General features: G+C 30.8%; 1 protein-coding gene across 1 annotated transcript; it reads right to left on the reverse strand.

Moving 5' to 3' along the window:
* Nucleotides 1-10,413: 10,413 nt before the first annotated feature.
* On the reverse strand, nt 10,414-14,360 carry LOC112688548 (doublesex- and mab-3-related transcription factor A2-like). The gene is made up of 5 exons (XM_025561803.1): nt 14,065-14,360; nt 11,534-11,672; nt 11,229-11,474; nt 10,992-11,151; nt 10,414-10,642 (listed from the first exon to the last, which is right to left on the reverse strand). The coding sequence occupies exons 1-5, from the start codon at nt 14,221-14,223 to the stop codon at nt 10,516-10,518; spliced, it is 831 nt and encodes a 276-aa protein (XP_025417588.1). The 5' UTR covers nt 14,224-14,360; the 3' UTR covers nt 10,414-10,515.
* Between the last annotated feature and the right edge of the window lie 1,133 nt (nt 14,361-15,493).

The raw sequence follows: 15,493 nt of genomic DNA on the forward strand, positions 1-15,493 counted from the left end.
AACGAACGGATAAAGTGTTTTTCATTTTTCTTAGCAGACGCCAGCGCCCACGCCATCCACCTACATCGCATTTCCGTCCTTCCCCTCCAACCCCCGATTGTTTCCACTCGTACGTATATAAGGTGAATGACGACATTTGGTTAATGTCATTTTCTTCTTTGATGTCATTGGTGAATGTTGACATGTACTATCTGTTTTTGGTGAATGTTAGTATTTTGTAATAAAAAAGATGAATAATGATGAAATAATTTTTACTAATTAATTCGTCACTCAAAGGGTTAATAAATTATTGAATTTTATATTATAAATTATTTGTTTCGACAAGATAAACTATTATGACATTTTGAGTTACATAAAAGTTCTAAAGGTTATACAACTACACTTATTCGGTACAATTGCATCTCAAATACCCCTGATATTATCTCCGATAGTATTGTATGGATCATTAAACACCGTTCGATTAAATTATACACTATACAATTATTATGCGTTTCTACTCAAACATAATTTGGCCTTCAGCTGTTGTGTAAACAATATTTATAAACATTCACGATATCTGCGTACGACACGATACACCACACACAAATTGTTGAACGTCTTTGTTCGAAATTTAACTAAAAATTTCCAACATTCACCAAAACTCAATTGCGAATGTCAACGCTCACCGACAATCGTTGACGTTCATCAAATGTCGTCATTCACCTTAACTTACATACATTTGCGTTGTAACCGAGTACAACCGCGCGTCTGCGCTTATTTTCCACGCGCGATCCGATCGAATGTTCGATTCAACTCGTTCGCGCGCGGACAACAATCGCAACGAGCGGTCGGTGTAGGCAACGGGTCCGCGGTCACCGCCGTACATGTACCGAGTTTGCCTATGCACCGCGCCGCGCGTCGACTCACCCTGCGCCGCCGCCACCGACCATGCGTTCAATACGCGCGCCGTCCGCTGCACCGGCCCCATTGACGGTACCGCCCGGGTTAGGTCGTGCACTATTAACGCGGAGACGCCCCGACGGCCCATGCACGCACCCGGATTGTGGTGCGCGGTGCAGGGGGCCCGGACACGTGAGACCCAGACCGGTACGTCGAACGGTTGAATGGGTTTTTCGGGGATTTCCGTTCGGCCGAGACGTAAACCGCTTACGCTTACGACAGAGGTCAGTGGTGTATACGGAAAATATTTTCGGGAGGGGTTACTATGGACAGAGTTAAATTATCACTGCTATCTAAGAATTACTATCAAGACACAATAGGTACTTATCTACATTTAATTTACAAAATGTCCCAAAACGATTCGACGTTTGAACGTAAATTCTAAATAAGCATAAAACCAATGGTATCGGGGAAAAATGTTCTGTTCGTCGTCGGTATCCGATAACCGTTGGCAGAGGCGGCTCATCAGGTTAGGACTTTGAGACTGCATCTCTCCTTAAAAAAAAAACAAAAAGAGCTACCTGTAAATAATGACTATTTAAAAATGTATAGAAATATTTTTATTTTTATTGAAAATATGTTATAGCGTTTTCTATATTTATTGTTATTATAAATTTAAGGCCGTAAAATATAAAATCTATAAATAGTTATTTCAACGGAAACACTATTTTTTAGTAATTTCGACGACAGTCGTCGTTCCGGTGAAACTGACTTCCAACAGGTTCAATCGTAACACGTAACGGTTTGACGGAGAGGGTGGGGGGAGAATAATCTGCGGATTATAGACGCTGTTGAAACTGCATTCATGACAATAATCCGTCGTTAGTCGCTGTACAACGTCATCTACGAATTCACAGATAACAAAAATTGCAGAATTGCATTAGTTTACAAAAAAAATTACAATTAAATTAAGTTAAAGATATTAACTAAATATTAAATTAAGTTAAAGATATTAACTAAATATTAAATTAAGTATTAAATGTAATTCATTTGTCTAATAAAAGGGATTTTCTTGTTCGTTGTTGTACGAAGTTTATGTTAAACGATTTAAGATTCCTCAGATTATTTACTACGCGTCGCTACTGACTGTCAGTTGTACGCCGGTCTTATCGACCCCGCGAACGGCATCACGTCCGTTCCAACAGAACGCCCTTTTCATGTTTGGTGTGCCGAGCGCTCGCGGCATACCACACTACCCGTTTCGCAAACCGACCAACGGTTACACGGTGTCGAGAACCGGACCGATGATGTCTCCGATTGATCCATTGGCAGCAGGGCTTAAAGTTTAAAGAAAAATGGCAGAAAGGACTTTAATTCGTAAATCGTTCTCAACGGTCCATATAGTGTCACATAATTACTGGATGATTAATTATAAATAAGCAGTGGCGGTTTTATGGGTGGGCGATAGGTTCCCCTCCCCTTGAGCCGTGTAAAAACTAAAAATATGAATGAGCAAACAGTTCACAGAAAATCGTTTTGATGATAATTTTATGTCAAAACTATTTATTGTTTACAAAAATTTATGCTTCTATAAAAGTTTGACTGTTAATTAAGTTTGAATGAAAATAATTATTGTTTTAATTTTTTTATTGATCTATATTTTTAAGTTATACCATTGTGGTATAAAGTTTATAGAACTTAAAATTACTTCTCATATATCAAGCAATAGGAACAAATAAATAGGATATGTATGCAAACTGTAAGTATATACAAAATATTTTCATCCCCCCCCCTTGTAGCTTCTCAAGAACCGCCACTGTAAATAAGTATATATATATATATACTATGAAGTATTGCCAGTGAACGATTTCTTATATAAACTATTCGAGGGCTGTAAAAATGTATTAGCTTGTGAATTACTTATTGTTTTAATTAATAGATTGTGTACATCTTTAAATGTAATTAAAAAACGTATATATAACTATATGATTAATGGTTTATATTTAATATAAGTTTTGTTTGTATAATACTGTTAAAATGCCTAGCGAAATTAACCCTTGTGTCCTCCCCCCCACTTTAATCCCTGGTCAGCAGGAACGCAAACGAACGTGAACGGAAATCTACTGCGGGACAGTAGGTACGAACTGAATAAAGTACGGTTTAGGTTCCGGCGTACGAATACACGAAAAATTGCACTCAATATCGTCCCGACCTCGTTTTTTTTATTTGAATGATTCCGACTGGGATTGTTTTGAACGTCTGTGGACGAAAAAAATTTATAAACACACCCTCTGACGCACATACACGGTGGACGCTAAACAGACCATACACATTTCAGTGTCGCACCAGATGTCGACGTACCGAGTACGAATGCGTATGGTTAGCCCAACATGGGTTATATACATTATTATGAAACATTCAAATGAATGACAACGGTTAAAACATAAAAAACAATACGTGTCTTTGTTTTTGTTTAGAGTTAAATTTCGACAACGAAAAACTCAACGATTTGCTTTTGTCCTGTAATGATCATTTGTTGCATTAGCATATATATATATATATATATATATATATATAAAAGAAAATAATTATATTACGTACTTTTGGAGCCTAAAACTATCGAAATCCAATCATTTTTCATTGAGAACGGCTTCATTATTGGCGGACTATCATTATTATTACAACTAGTGTTCGGAAGTTATATTATTCAGCATGCTCTCGATTTATAGCAGACCGAGCTAGAAATCCGAGCTACACAATTTTGAGTTTAAAAATTGTTAAAGTTTATTGCTGATATGTTTATTACAAAATTTTTCATTAATGAACACTAAAAAAAAATATTTCATGTACCAATTAGTTGAATGTATAATAAGTGTTACTCACCTTCGTGATTTTAATAAAAATAATACCAAAGCGAACTGTTATTTTAAAATATGACATACATAGATAACTAGTCACGTGTAAATATACGAGTATATACGGTATTTAATTTAAATTGACGTAGTAACTTTCTTCTCGTGTAATAAGTAAAAATAGGTCAAAGACTTTCTTGCTGTATAATAAGTATTAAATCTATATTTATGTTAATTACGTTTTCTTTGATTGTACTTATAAATTGTTATATTTTAATTTAAACAAAACATCAATTCTTACTAATATACATTTCATTGTCTTTTATGGTAAATTATTTAATTATGTTATTAAGTAAACATATTTTTAAACTGATATACACATACTTCATTTATTTGTACTTGTATTTTATGAATATCTATGTATTCTTCTAACATGAGTTAGTATTATGGTATTTAATATTCTGATCAAAACAAAGAGAATATTGTATTAGTTTTTCAACGATTTTTTAATATTTTAATTAATTATTTCTAACAATATTTGAATATATTTTTAAATATTTTCTTACAGCAACTTTTAAAATTGTATAAATTTAACACAAATTTAATTCCAAAGAAATAATTTTCTTAATTCTTTATTAGTTTTATAACCGTACACAAAACCTGAACTTATATTTTAACATTCTTTTCCGCATTTTGATAGAATGAGAAGATTTGTTTTAAATCTATAAAATTGTGTGCAAGGGTTAGTTAGAAAAATATGTTATTTATTAGTTTTATTTTAGAAATGTATAAAAAGTTTTCGAAGATTAAACTACTTCAAAATATCACGAATATTGACAATTACAGTGTACTCTACATTATCCGCGGAATAGGGTGGCTTGACATCCACGGACAAGCGAATTCCCGGATAATCTGCAAAATTAAAATTCAAACGAAAATCTTATAATTACATATATTATAACATGTAAATCACTTACAAGTTGTTGTTTTTTTTTTTTGTTTGATTTTAACTTGTGATTGAATTTTTTTACCATAATTTTGTCACACAGAGTTGTATCATCTTGTTCTTCCAGATATTGAATGAGCCCGTCAATATGTTTTAGAACGCTACTTCATGGGGCTCACTCGCTTCATTGCACATTTTTATTCATTGTCTTTTTCTTCTTCACTTTTCGAAGCCGTATCTTATTCTCCATTTACAATTTTTTCATCGGTAAAACAATCAAAACCTGAATCAATGGCGTCACAATGAATTCTCTCATTAATGTTATCTTCGTCAACATTCTCTCCTCCAGTAATGGTTTTTGCAAAATTAACCAAATCAAAAGAGACTTCTTCTTCGGCTATCGCAACCCAATTAAACAAATAATGATGTACATATAATGAACATTATAAGGATATAGTTTTTTTTTCTTTTTTTGTGTACACGTATGCAAGTAAATGATTTCGTAAAAGACTACGGATATTCGAGAGTACACTGTATATAAATATGTTAAATAAGTTTACATGAAGTCGAACTTGACTCATAATCCTTTTCCATGTACAATATCTTATTATTTATTTCTTATTTATACGAATAAACACAACATATACAGCATTAAAATCAAGTGTTTTGGAACTAATACCTATTCTATTGGAATTAACGTATTTATTTTATTTGTATCGTTAATCTGTTCAAACAAAAAATAAGTCATTAAATGTTAATTTTATAATAAATTTGGTATACACAACAAATTAATGTTAAATTTTTATTTATTTTTTTTTTATTTCATCAAAAAAATTATCGTCATACCTAGTTGCTCATATTGTATTTTTTCAAACAAAACAAAAATTAGATTTATTAGCCAATAATAATTACCAAATTATAAATTTTTTTTAAGTATAATTAATACCTAATTTGTGTTCAGCAAGATTTTCACCTTCCAATTTCTGACAATGTCCAGTGTATAAACATTATAAAAAAAATTACTTTGGATACTTTATTTTTACACTTATATATTTATTAGGGTCATTGCCTTTTTATTTTTCAACTCTGAACTCTTTAATAATCTGGAATATTATTAAAACTAATCAATCACCGATGCTTTTGTTAAATTTGTGAACATGTTTGTATAGACATTGGCATAAAATGCATCTATTATTCGTTAAAAAAAGGCTAATTTCGTCAGTAACGTTGTAATGTGCCGACTTATAATATAACCAAATATATACATAAAAACCAAACTCAAAATTCTGTTTGATTATACAGAATCGTTTTTATTATTAATTGCTCTATCAAGTTGATGTTCATAATTCTTTAAAAAACCATCTAGTTTTAAATCATAACTATTCAGTTTCTACAACATTAAATATAATAAATTATCGACGTTGTAAACATGAAGTGCGAGTAGAAATTTATGAAGTATAGAAACCAAAAAATAACATTAAATATACCTAATATAGCTGAGTAAAAATAATTTTAAATTAAAAGAATAACACAAGTTTTAAAAGATTTGACATTCGTTTTGTTATAAGTGTTTAATATTATAATATACTTCGCAAACATAAATAAGATGAAAAACCACATTTCCCATAAGAGATAACTGCCAATATATGAACTGTAATAATTTTATTAAAAAAAGTCACGGTTTTATAAGATATTCTAAAAGTGTAGACTGAGTTTAACAATTGTTATTACAAACAAATCTCAACTTCTTAAATTTGTTCATATTGAAGTTATTATGTAGTTGGTGGTTTTCGATAATTACTACATTGAAAGGGTCAGCAAAAATACCACGTGGAATATTATTAAAAATAAACAAATATAATTATATATACTAATCTAATTATTAAAAGTGATTTGATTGCCTTGTTAATCGTTATTATTTTATTGTTACAATGAACTTGGTTGTATGTATATACCTTCTTATTTCCGAAAAAAAATATAGTTATAGTTCATATATTATTGTTCGGTATAACAATTTTTTTATTACTCTTTCTAAAACGATATACATTCTATATACTATGAGATAACTTTTGGTTTGATTTTAATATAACTTTTTTATATCCAAAGATAAACAAGCATTTTTAAAATATGTGGAATAGAGGAAAAATACATTTTAAATAAACTTCGAAAACGTAAACGTGGCCATATATATTAAATACGAACCGGCAAAAATCGATGATTTGGTGAAAAAAAATTACATAAAAACCTGCGGATTGTATACACACAATGTATACGAACAAGTTTTGAGTGAATTAACCACATAATAATTCATCGCAACCCAGACGGGTATACGAGAAACGCTTATAAAATGTATAAACACTGAATTAGGTCTTGTAAAAAAAAAAAAACACTTTATTCGAAAATACCACGTGAACCACACACGAACATAACCACGTGTATACCAAATACACGCATAATATACATATGTACGTGAGATTCCGTTACTTTAGGCCAACGCGTTTGTACACTACTTCGGCGACAGACGATGATGAGGAATCGGCAAAACTACGGTAAACACATTTAAAAACACATTTCCTTTTATCCGAACATTTGCTTTCATTATAAATAAACAACGACTAATATTATTATTTCCGTGCGGTGTTTTTTTCTTTTTTCCCGCGTATACACACATCGGACAAGTCGCATTTGTTCTGAACGCGTGTGTCAAGCGGGTGTCAGTGGCCCGTCAATCAGACCAGTGGCGGTGCGGAGCAGCGGAGCGCGGCAACGGCTAATGGACCACCCGGTCCGTGTGATTTTTCAGCGATTCGTCCGCCAAGGGGATGAAAAACGAAGAGTTGGCCGTCGCGTCCGCGATTTCGTCGACAGCAAAAAGGACGAGCGAAAGGAGAGAAGAAAAAAAAAAAGAACGTAAATGAAAAAAGTAAACGTAGAAGCCCCGTAGGTATATCAATTACATATTAAATATAATACGTGTGCGCTCGCGCGTGTGTGTAATGTACGATATGGTGTCGGAGAATTAAAAATCATTTGTCCGGGGCCGGCCGAGGAAATCCGTTTTCGTCCAGGACCCAGGGCCGGAGGAACATCCCGGTTATTCAATCAAACGTCCCGTGAAATTGAATGTAAACACGCGCGACTATTAAGTTACCGCGAACGTTAACGCGATATCCAAACATCGCGCACGTTAAACACACACAAGACGCGAAATCCAATACGTCTTCGTCGTCGTCGTCGTCGTTGTTTTGCCGCCGGTGGATCTGATTGATAGTACAACCGCGCGCACGCGGCAGTGTTTGTTTTTGAATTTGCAGACCCAGAGACCCCGAAGGGTCCGGGATATCATACGGCGACCGCATACGCATGATAGTACTTGTTGAGATTTTGTTCTCCACGTCTTCGGGGGTTTGTTTTTCGTTTGCGATTAGGTTTTTTTCCTCTTTCTCTTTCCCTCCTTTTCCCCCTTCCACCCTTTTTATACGGTTCCCGCGTGATACGCGACTTCGACGTCTGGTCTATCGCGTACTCCGAGACGCACCGAGTGGTTTTTACGCGCACTTTTTGATTCACGAATGCACAAAAATCACGTGGCAAACGTCGTGATGACACTTTTAACCGTGCCATTAATTAATACTTCGATTTTATTGTTATTTGACGTTCTCTCTCTAACAACGCAATAATGTGATGCGAAAATATAGTATTTGTGATTTAAAAAAAAAATACTGCTTGTCCAGACGCGTAGCGACCCGCGCTAATGGCCTGACGCTCGAAAACAATTTAAATAAATAATACTTATCTCATCCCAATAAAAACAGTTTTACAGTGCTAAACTCTAAATTATACTACATGGTGCTCGAATGCAGAGGACACATATTTCGTATGACCTAATTTTTCAACCGTCAACATTGTCAATAACTATATAATTTACGTGTGATTTTTCTTTCAGTTCTCACGTATGACGAAATCCATCAAAGACCAGACTGATCCCAAACAGTACAGAAATCCGATTTATCTCAAATTATACTAAGAATATTTCACTAATTAAACAAAATCTTTTTCAAAACTAATACTAAACCAATTTTTATTCAATCCAGTGCGATTACGTGCTAAAATTTTTGCTGTACATTTGTACTTTTTTCCTGTTTGCATTAATTCATTATTATTACTTTTTCCTTCTTGATCAAATAGTTTATAGTGTTATAGTAATATCATAGTTATTTCTCCTACATGCGTTTTCTTAAGTAAATAACTGTTTGTGTTGGTATATTCATTTTATTATATTATTAACATCGTACAAATATTGACATAATAGTAATATTTTTTGCCCCTTTATTATAGAACTAATGCTGTACTTTCACCTTTGTATTACAATGTCTGCCTTCAATAAAAATACGATGCTCTCGAAATTGTCGATATAATTCTTCATTATTATAACGTAATAAAATCTAATCGATCAATAGAGTTAGAAAAAAATTGTTAAATTTAGTAGACACGTACCCAAACAAATATATCTTCCAAAAGACGTTTCAAACAGTTTTGAGAAAAGTCCAGAAATTCTCTTGTTTCCTGCCAAATGCACTATTGTTAGTATATGTTTGTCGAAACATTACCGTTTATCTGCGTTTCATTTATTTGACTTTGACACGAAATAATGTGGGTGGCCATGTACTTTAATTCATGTTCCAATTGCGTCGAGTTTTAAAAATAAAACAAATTAAAATGACAATAAAACAGACGTAGGAATATAGGTAAAAGCATTTATTTTATTTTAAATAAGACAACTTATAATCAACACAAATTATGAACTTATACAATCTTCTATATCTTATGTATATATGTATCAATATAGTATGCAATTTGGGCAATATAGATAACGGATGATATGATTTAATAAAATATGATAAATCGTAAAACATAGTTAAAATAAAGTCAAATTATTATCTGTAACTAGTTTGTGTGTTCTTATCGTATTTTTACAATGGAGATGTCCGCTTGTCCACATATTATACGCGTGTACGTGACATAATATATTATTACTATATTTACTGATATATAAGTTATATTGTATGAAGTTGCAGTGATTATCGTGCAGTCGGCCTTTTACCTATTCTCAAAAATGATCTATTTAATAATCGTGAATAGTTTATATAGTGCAGGTTAATTCATTCAATGCGTACCTAACTACTTATTCGAATATGGAAAAGTTTAATGAAAATTTAAACAATTTGTTAAAAAAAAGAGGTTCAAATACTTCATTTTTTACCAAGTTAAAATTTGATCAATTAATTTTACATAAAAATCAATTAAAAAACAATTCAAAGAAAAAGGAACCGAATGATTAAAAACTTTTAAAAAAATTTAACGTGTTAAAAGTTTCTGATGTTAATAAGTTAATTGCACCAGTATCTGAAAACAACGAAATCAAATATTATATTCATAATTAAGAGTTATTTGATGTTATACATAAGTTCATTTATCGATTGGACATGGTTGACGAAACAGGATGGAACACAAGATAAATACAAAATATAAAAATATCACCAGAGATATGATTATATTATAGTTAAATAGTTGCGAATCATGTAGAAGAAAAGGAAACATAGCCAAGAAAGGATTGGTGGTACAGTCAATTATATCTACTGAGATGAATTAATCAATAATATAAATACATGTCATTATTCATTGATTTATCATATTTCATTAAATCATATCATCTGTTATCTATATTGTCCAAATTGTATACTTTGCCCGTAACATATATATATATATATATATATATATATATAATCGAGTATTAATATTAATCGAATATTAACGGTAATGGCGATTTCGAGAATTTCATATCTGTTGAGCAGCAGCTGATGCGCATTCTGCACAGTTGGCCACATGACATGACTCGGCTGATTCAAGCAAAAAAGGCGGCAAATAAAATGGCGGCCCGCAAGAAACTCCAGTAGATTGTGCTCTAGAAAAAATGTGTTGGTTTATTTTTGTACTTGATTTGATAATATTCAATTGCATATAAATCGATGTACCCAATTATGAAATACTTAAAACATCATTTTTATGAGTAAAAAAACGTATACCTAGTTTGACTAAAATATACTTTTATATTTATTATATTTTACTAGTACACTATTATAAAAGTTCGATAAATTTATGTATTTTCAAAAAAAATGTTCAACTATATCAAATCATACGTTGGTAGTTCTTTTTTTCAATAAAAATTTGATTGACAGTAAACTAACACTTTAGAATAATTAACTCGTAAAAATATTTATAACAAACAGTTCTTTGTAATAATATAGTTTTACCTAAAATGATGAAACAACGTGGTTGGTTCTGGTACATGATATGTCAATCTAGTTGCCAGCTGTCTCCGAGTATTTTGATGAGCTACTGGAGGTTCACGGTGCAAGCCCCAAGGCATAAATGCGGAACCAATAGTATTGGTTTGAGGTACGTCTACTTTGTCTATAGAAAGAAAAGAGTAAGTTTAAAATTAACTTCACGTTGTTGTTGGTTGAGCATTTTATTTATTAAATATTTACCGGTGCTGGATTTTCGAGACTTGGGAGCGGTGGTCAAAGTCTTACATAAAGGTACACAGTGTTCAATCGCCTTGAGCAAATCATGTTCACATCGACGCAGTACAAGTTCCAAGACTGAACGTTTTTTTTCTGGAAACAACCGACACAGCAAATCAAGAGAACCCGGTGGTACTACTCCTTTAGCTCCATCCGACGTCTGAGTAGTAGCTGTTGGATTTTCTTCGGGCCGGGTAGTTTCTTCCATAGCTGAAAACGGTTTCTTACATTTATTTCGTCCTGGTAATCAAACTAGTCCATTTACGTACCAACGGGAGATTTAGAGGTCGGAACTGTTATTCCGAATATGGGACCTTGTGGTAAACATCCGTATTTAGTTCCAGAAGTAACAGAAGCTAATCCCAACGCTATAGCATCTTCCGCAGCTTGCTGCCTTTTTAACGCGACCTTTTTTATCAAACAATTTAAATGAATGAAAATACTTGTCGATTTTCAACTATCAAATAGTAATTTAAATGATCCTATTATACAAATAATGACGAAAATTCTAAGTATGAAGACTGTCGGTTGTTTCAATTAAATGTATAGGTACATAGTAAATTGAAAAACATAAAAGTAAATATTTTTTTAATTGATATGATAAAGTAAAATATAATATATATATATATTATTAAGTAATAAATACGAATAGTCATATACAATATTTTTATTACATTTTTCGAATTAAAAAAGTATTACAATTATTTTCATAACATTTTAGTATTAAATATATTTTAAATATTGGACATAATAGCAATTAGTCTTATAATATTTTACCATGAATTTATTGAAATATATAAAATGTAATTTCAAATACTTTTTAAGTAATTCTAATTTAACATTTTACATACTCAAATTTTAGTACTTTATACTAACTTAAACTCAGAATTAGAAACCAAAAACCAAAAGTATGGACATTAAAAATCGTAAATTTTTAACTATAATTAACGAGTTCTGGAGGATATGGATTTTAAATATTTATCACATATTAATGATATTTTTAAGTCAAAAACTTATTAATCAAAAATAAAATAATAATACAAGTAAATGTAATTAAAAATATTTTATACTTTATAAATCATTCAATAGCAAATCGCTGTACATTAGAATGAAGAAATTTGGAATTAGGATCCATAAGGAAGCAACAAGTTTTCTAAAACATAACAAAAGAATGCAGTATATGGCCCAATAAAATAAATATGTTCGAGGCTTTTAGGCTTGATATTAAACTTGTAAAATGTACTCGTATACTGTTGGTTGTAGTAAATTAATATCGTATTAAAAAAGTTGTAACTTTTTTTTTAAAGGTATAGTTATAAATTTTATTAAACAAAATAATTATTTGTATAATCTTTTGGATTTTTGGAAAGTTATAGACGCAACAAAGTTAATTTTTAATTGGTAATACAGTCAACTCGCGATATAACGAATTTCAAGGGACCGAGCAAAAAGTTCGTTACATCGAAAGTTCGTTACATCGAAATTCATTATATCAAAAGCATAAATCAACAAAATTTGTTTAAACGATATTTAAAAGAAAATTTAAATTTTATTAGATTTTTATAATTACATACCTACATACAATATGAGATTATTATTAAATATTTTATTAGATACATTCATACATTTTTTGTTTGTTACATACATACATATTTATTTTTTAAAAAAATATGATTTTTTTTTTTGTGTGTATCCATTTGCGCTTACACGATTAATAGTGTTGTTCAAATTTAGAATATTACAAAATACACTGTCGTCAATATCATGTCTTTGTAAAAAACTTAAGACGGCACGGAGACCTAATTTTGCTTCATTCGAGCTTACGGGGGGCTCTTCGTCATCAGCTTTATTCAAAATCTCATCGTCATTGAGAACTTCACAGACAACTAAACCTTTGTCGATAGCAACAAATTTTTATTTATATTTAATACAATTTACATTTAACAGACGTGTATCATATAAACGATACATGAACATTATCTTATCGCATAAGAATGGCCGAAACAAACTCGTAAAATGTGCTGTATCAATCTCCAAAATTGTAAAAATTCGTTACATTACGTGAATTTTAGCCAAAAAATCTTCGATATATCGAGGGGACCAAAATACATTTGATTTTTCGTTATAGCACGAGGTTTTCAAGGGTCCGACAGTTTTATACGTTATATCGAGATTTTCGTTATATCGAACTTCGTTATAATGCGAGTTGACTGTATATTCATTGTTATAGTGGTGTATTACTTATTTGAGAACCCCAGGTTTTTTAAATAAATTTAAATAGCCTCCTTTAAACAACTTTAACCATTTAAATATATACTAGATAATATATACAGTCATAAATATACATTATATTTATATATATCTATATTTATATAATATACAGAATCTAAAATAAATATGTTAAAAAAATATTTTGTATTGTATATTATATTGTAAAAAATAACGTGTATTCTATATACATTTATTTTCTGCTTAAGAATTACTTATGATTTTTTTTCTACCAGATCATTGAAGTTAAATAATTAAATTCAATAAATTTCTCTTATCACTAACATAAAGTATCCGATAAATTACTCGACAGTATTTAAAATAAGTCTTGTTAACATTTATCTAAAATAACACGCAACCATAAGTATAATAAATGAAAATAATTGATTACCAACCTTTCAAATTTTAAAAAGTATAGACATAAAATAGAAAATTATTTTATTGGTATAATTTTTTTTTTTTTTTATGAATATATGATACTTGTAAATCCAGCAAAAATAATTATTAAAGATAAATGTTTAGCACAACTTACCTGAGCAGCCATTACACGTTGTCTTTCGGCTATGAGATTGCACTTGGGACACACGCATTCTTTATAAGAACACCGTTTTTTGTGGCCCTTCAACCACGATATAACTCCATGGTTTCTACATCTTGCACACTTCGGTCGTCTTCCCTCGGAGCTGTCCATATTGCCGTCAACAGAATGATGATCGTAGATGACCTCGATGCGGTGGCAGAGTAATGCGAGACTTCATTGGGCGGAGTCAGCTTGTCATTGGTCAGCTTCAAGACAGAGATCATCAATGTCATCGCACTGCCTCGCCTATACATCATATTAGATTAAATGAAAAAGTAAGCAAACCTATTTTAAGGAAATATATATTAGTTACACACAACCAATTGTTATTCCCTCCATGTATTATTCGATAACAGTTTATATTAAAATAAGAATTTTTTTTTAACACTTGATTTCCCATGATCTTTATTATACTCGTATTATTAAATCTAAATTAAATATAAACACACTATTATATGTATGAAGTGATTCAGTAGCGTATTTTCAAATTGTCAGGAGGTGGGGGGTCCATAGCTTATACATAATTAGTATAAACTTTGATTGCTTGATACAAGTTACGAGCAATAGCGTACGCAAGATTTTTTTAAGGGTGAGGAGGCGTCATAATATACAAGAATTTATGACCATTTTTTTTTTTTTTTTATTCATCACTAAAAAATCTCCTCTTCCCACTATTTTATAATAATATAATTAATGAAAACAAAATAAATATCATGAAATAAGAAAAAACATTAAGGTATATATAATATATACATAACCATCAAATAAATATAGTATACATATTTTTAAAATCAAGTCAGCATAACGATTTTATTAACCTCCTCAACTTCAACTTCAACATCCGACTTCATAATTAATATTTAAAACTACTTAACCATAAAGCTTTAAATGAAAATTTTGAAGATCAGTCTTAATTATTTTTAATGTAGAATAATTTCTGGTTCACACCAGTGTATACAGATTTAGTGTTGTATAAATATGAAACTTAACTGTTGAACTACGTTGTCTACAAATGAAAGTAATACAATAATTTAAAAAAAAAATGTTTAGGGTCACCTATAGAACAATTTGATCTATGTTTTGGTCGTTTAAACGCTTATGTTACTGTTTCTTGAAAATGTTTTATCAGGAAAATTTCCTTTTTTTTTTTAATCATGGTTTCATAATTTGAAAAAATACTTTAAATTATTTGTCAGGAGTGGTGGGTGTTATAACTCCCTGACACTCCCCTGCATACACCACTGGTTACGACCCTATACAGTTTTTAGAGGGGGTTAAATTAAATATATACTCGTATGGTCGTATATTATATTATATATATATATATATTTATTTATATATATATATATATATATATATATATATATATATATATATATAT

The sequence above is a fragment of the Sipha flava genome, unplaced genomic scaffold, assembly GCF_003268045.1.
Source record: "Sipha flava isolate LNK unplaced genomic scaffold, YSA_version1 39_pilon_pilon, whole genome shotgun sequence".
Lineage (NCBI taxonomy): Eukaryota > Metazoa > Arthropoda > Insecta > Hemiptera > Aphididae > Sipha > Sipha flava.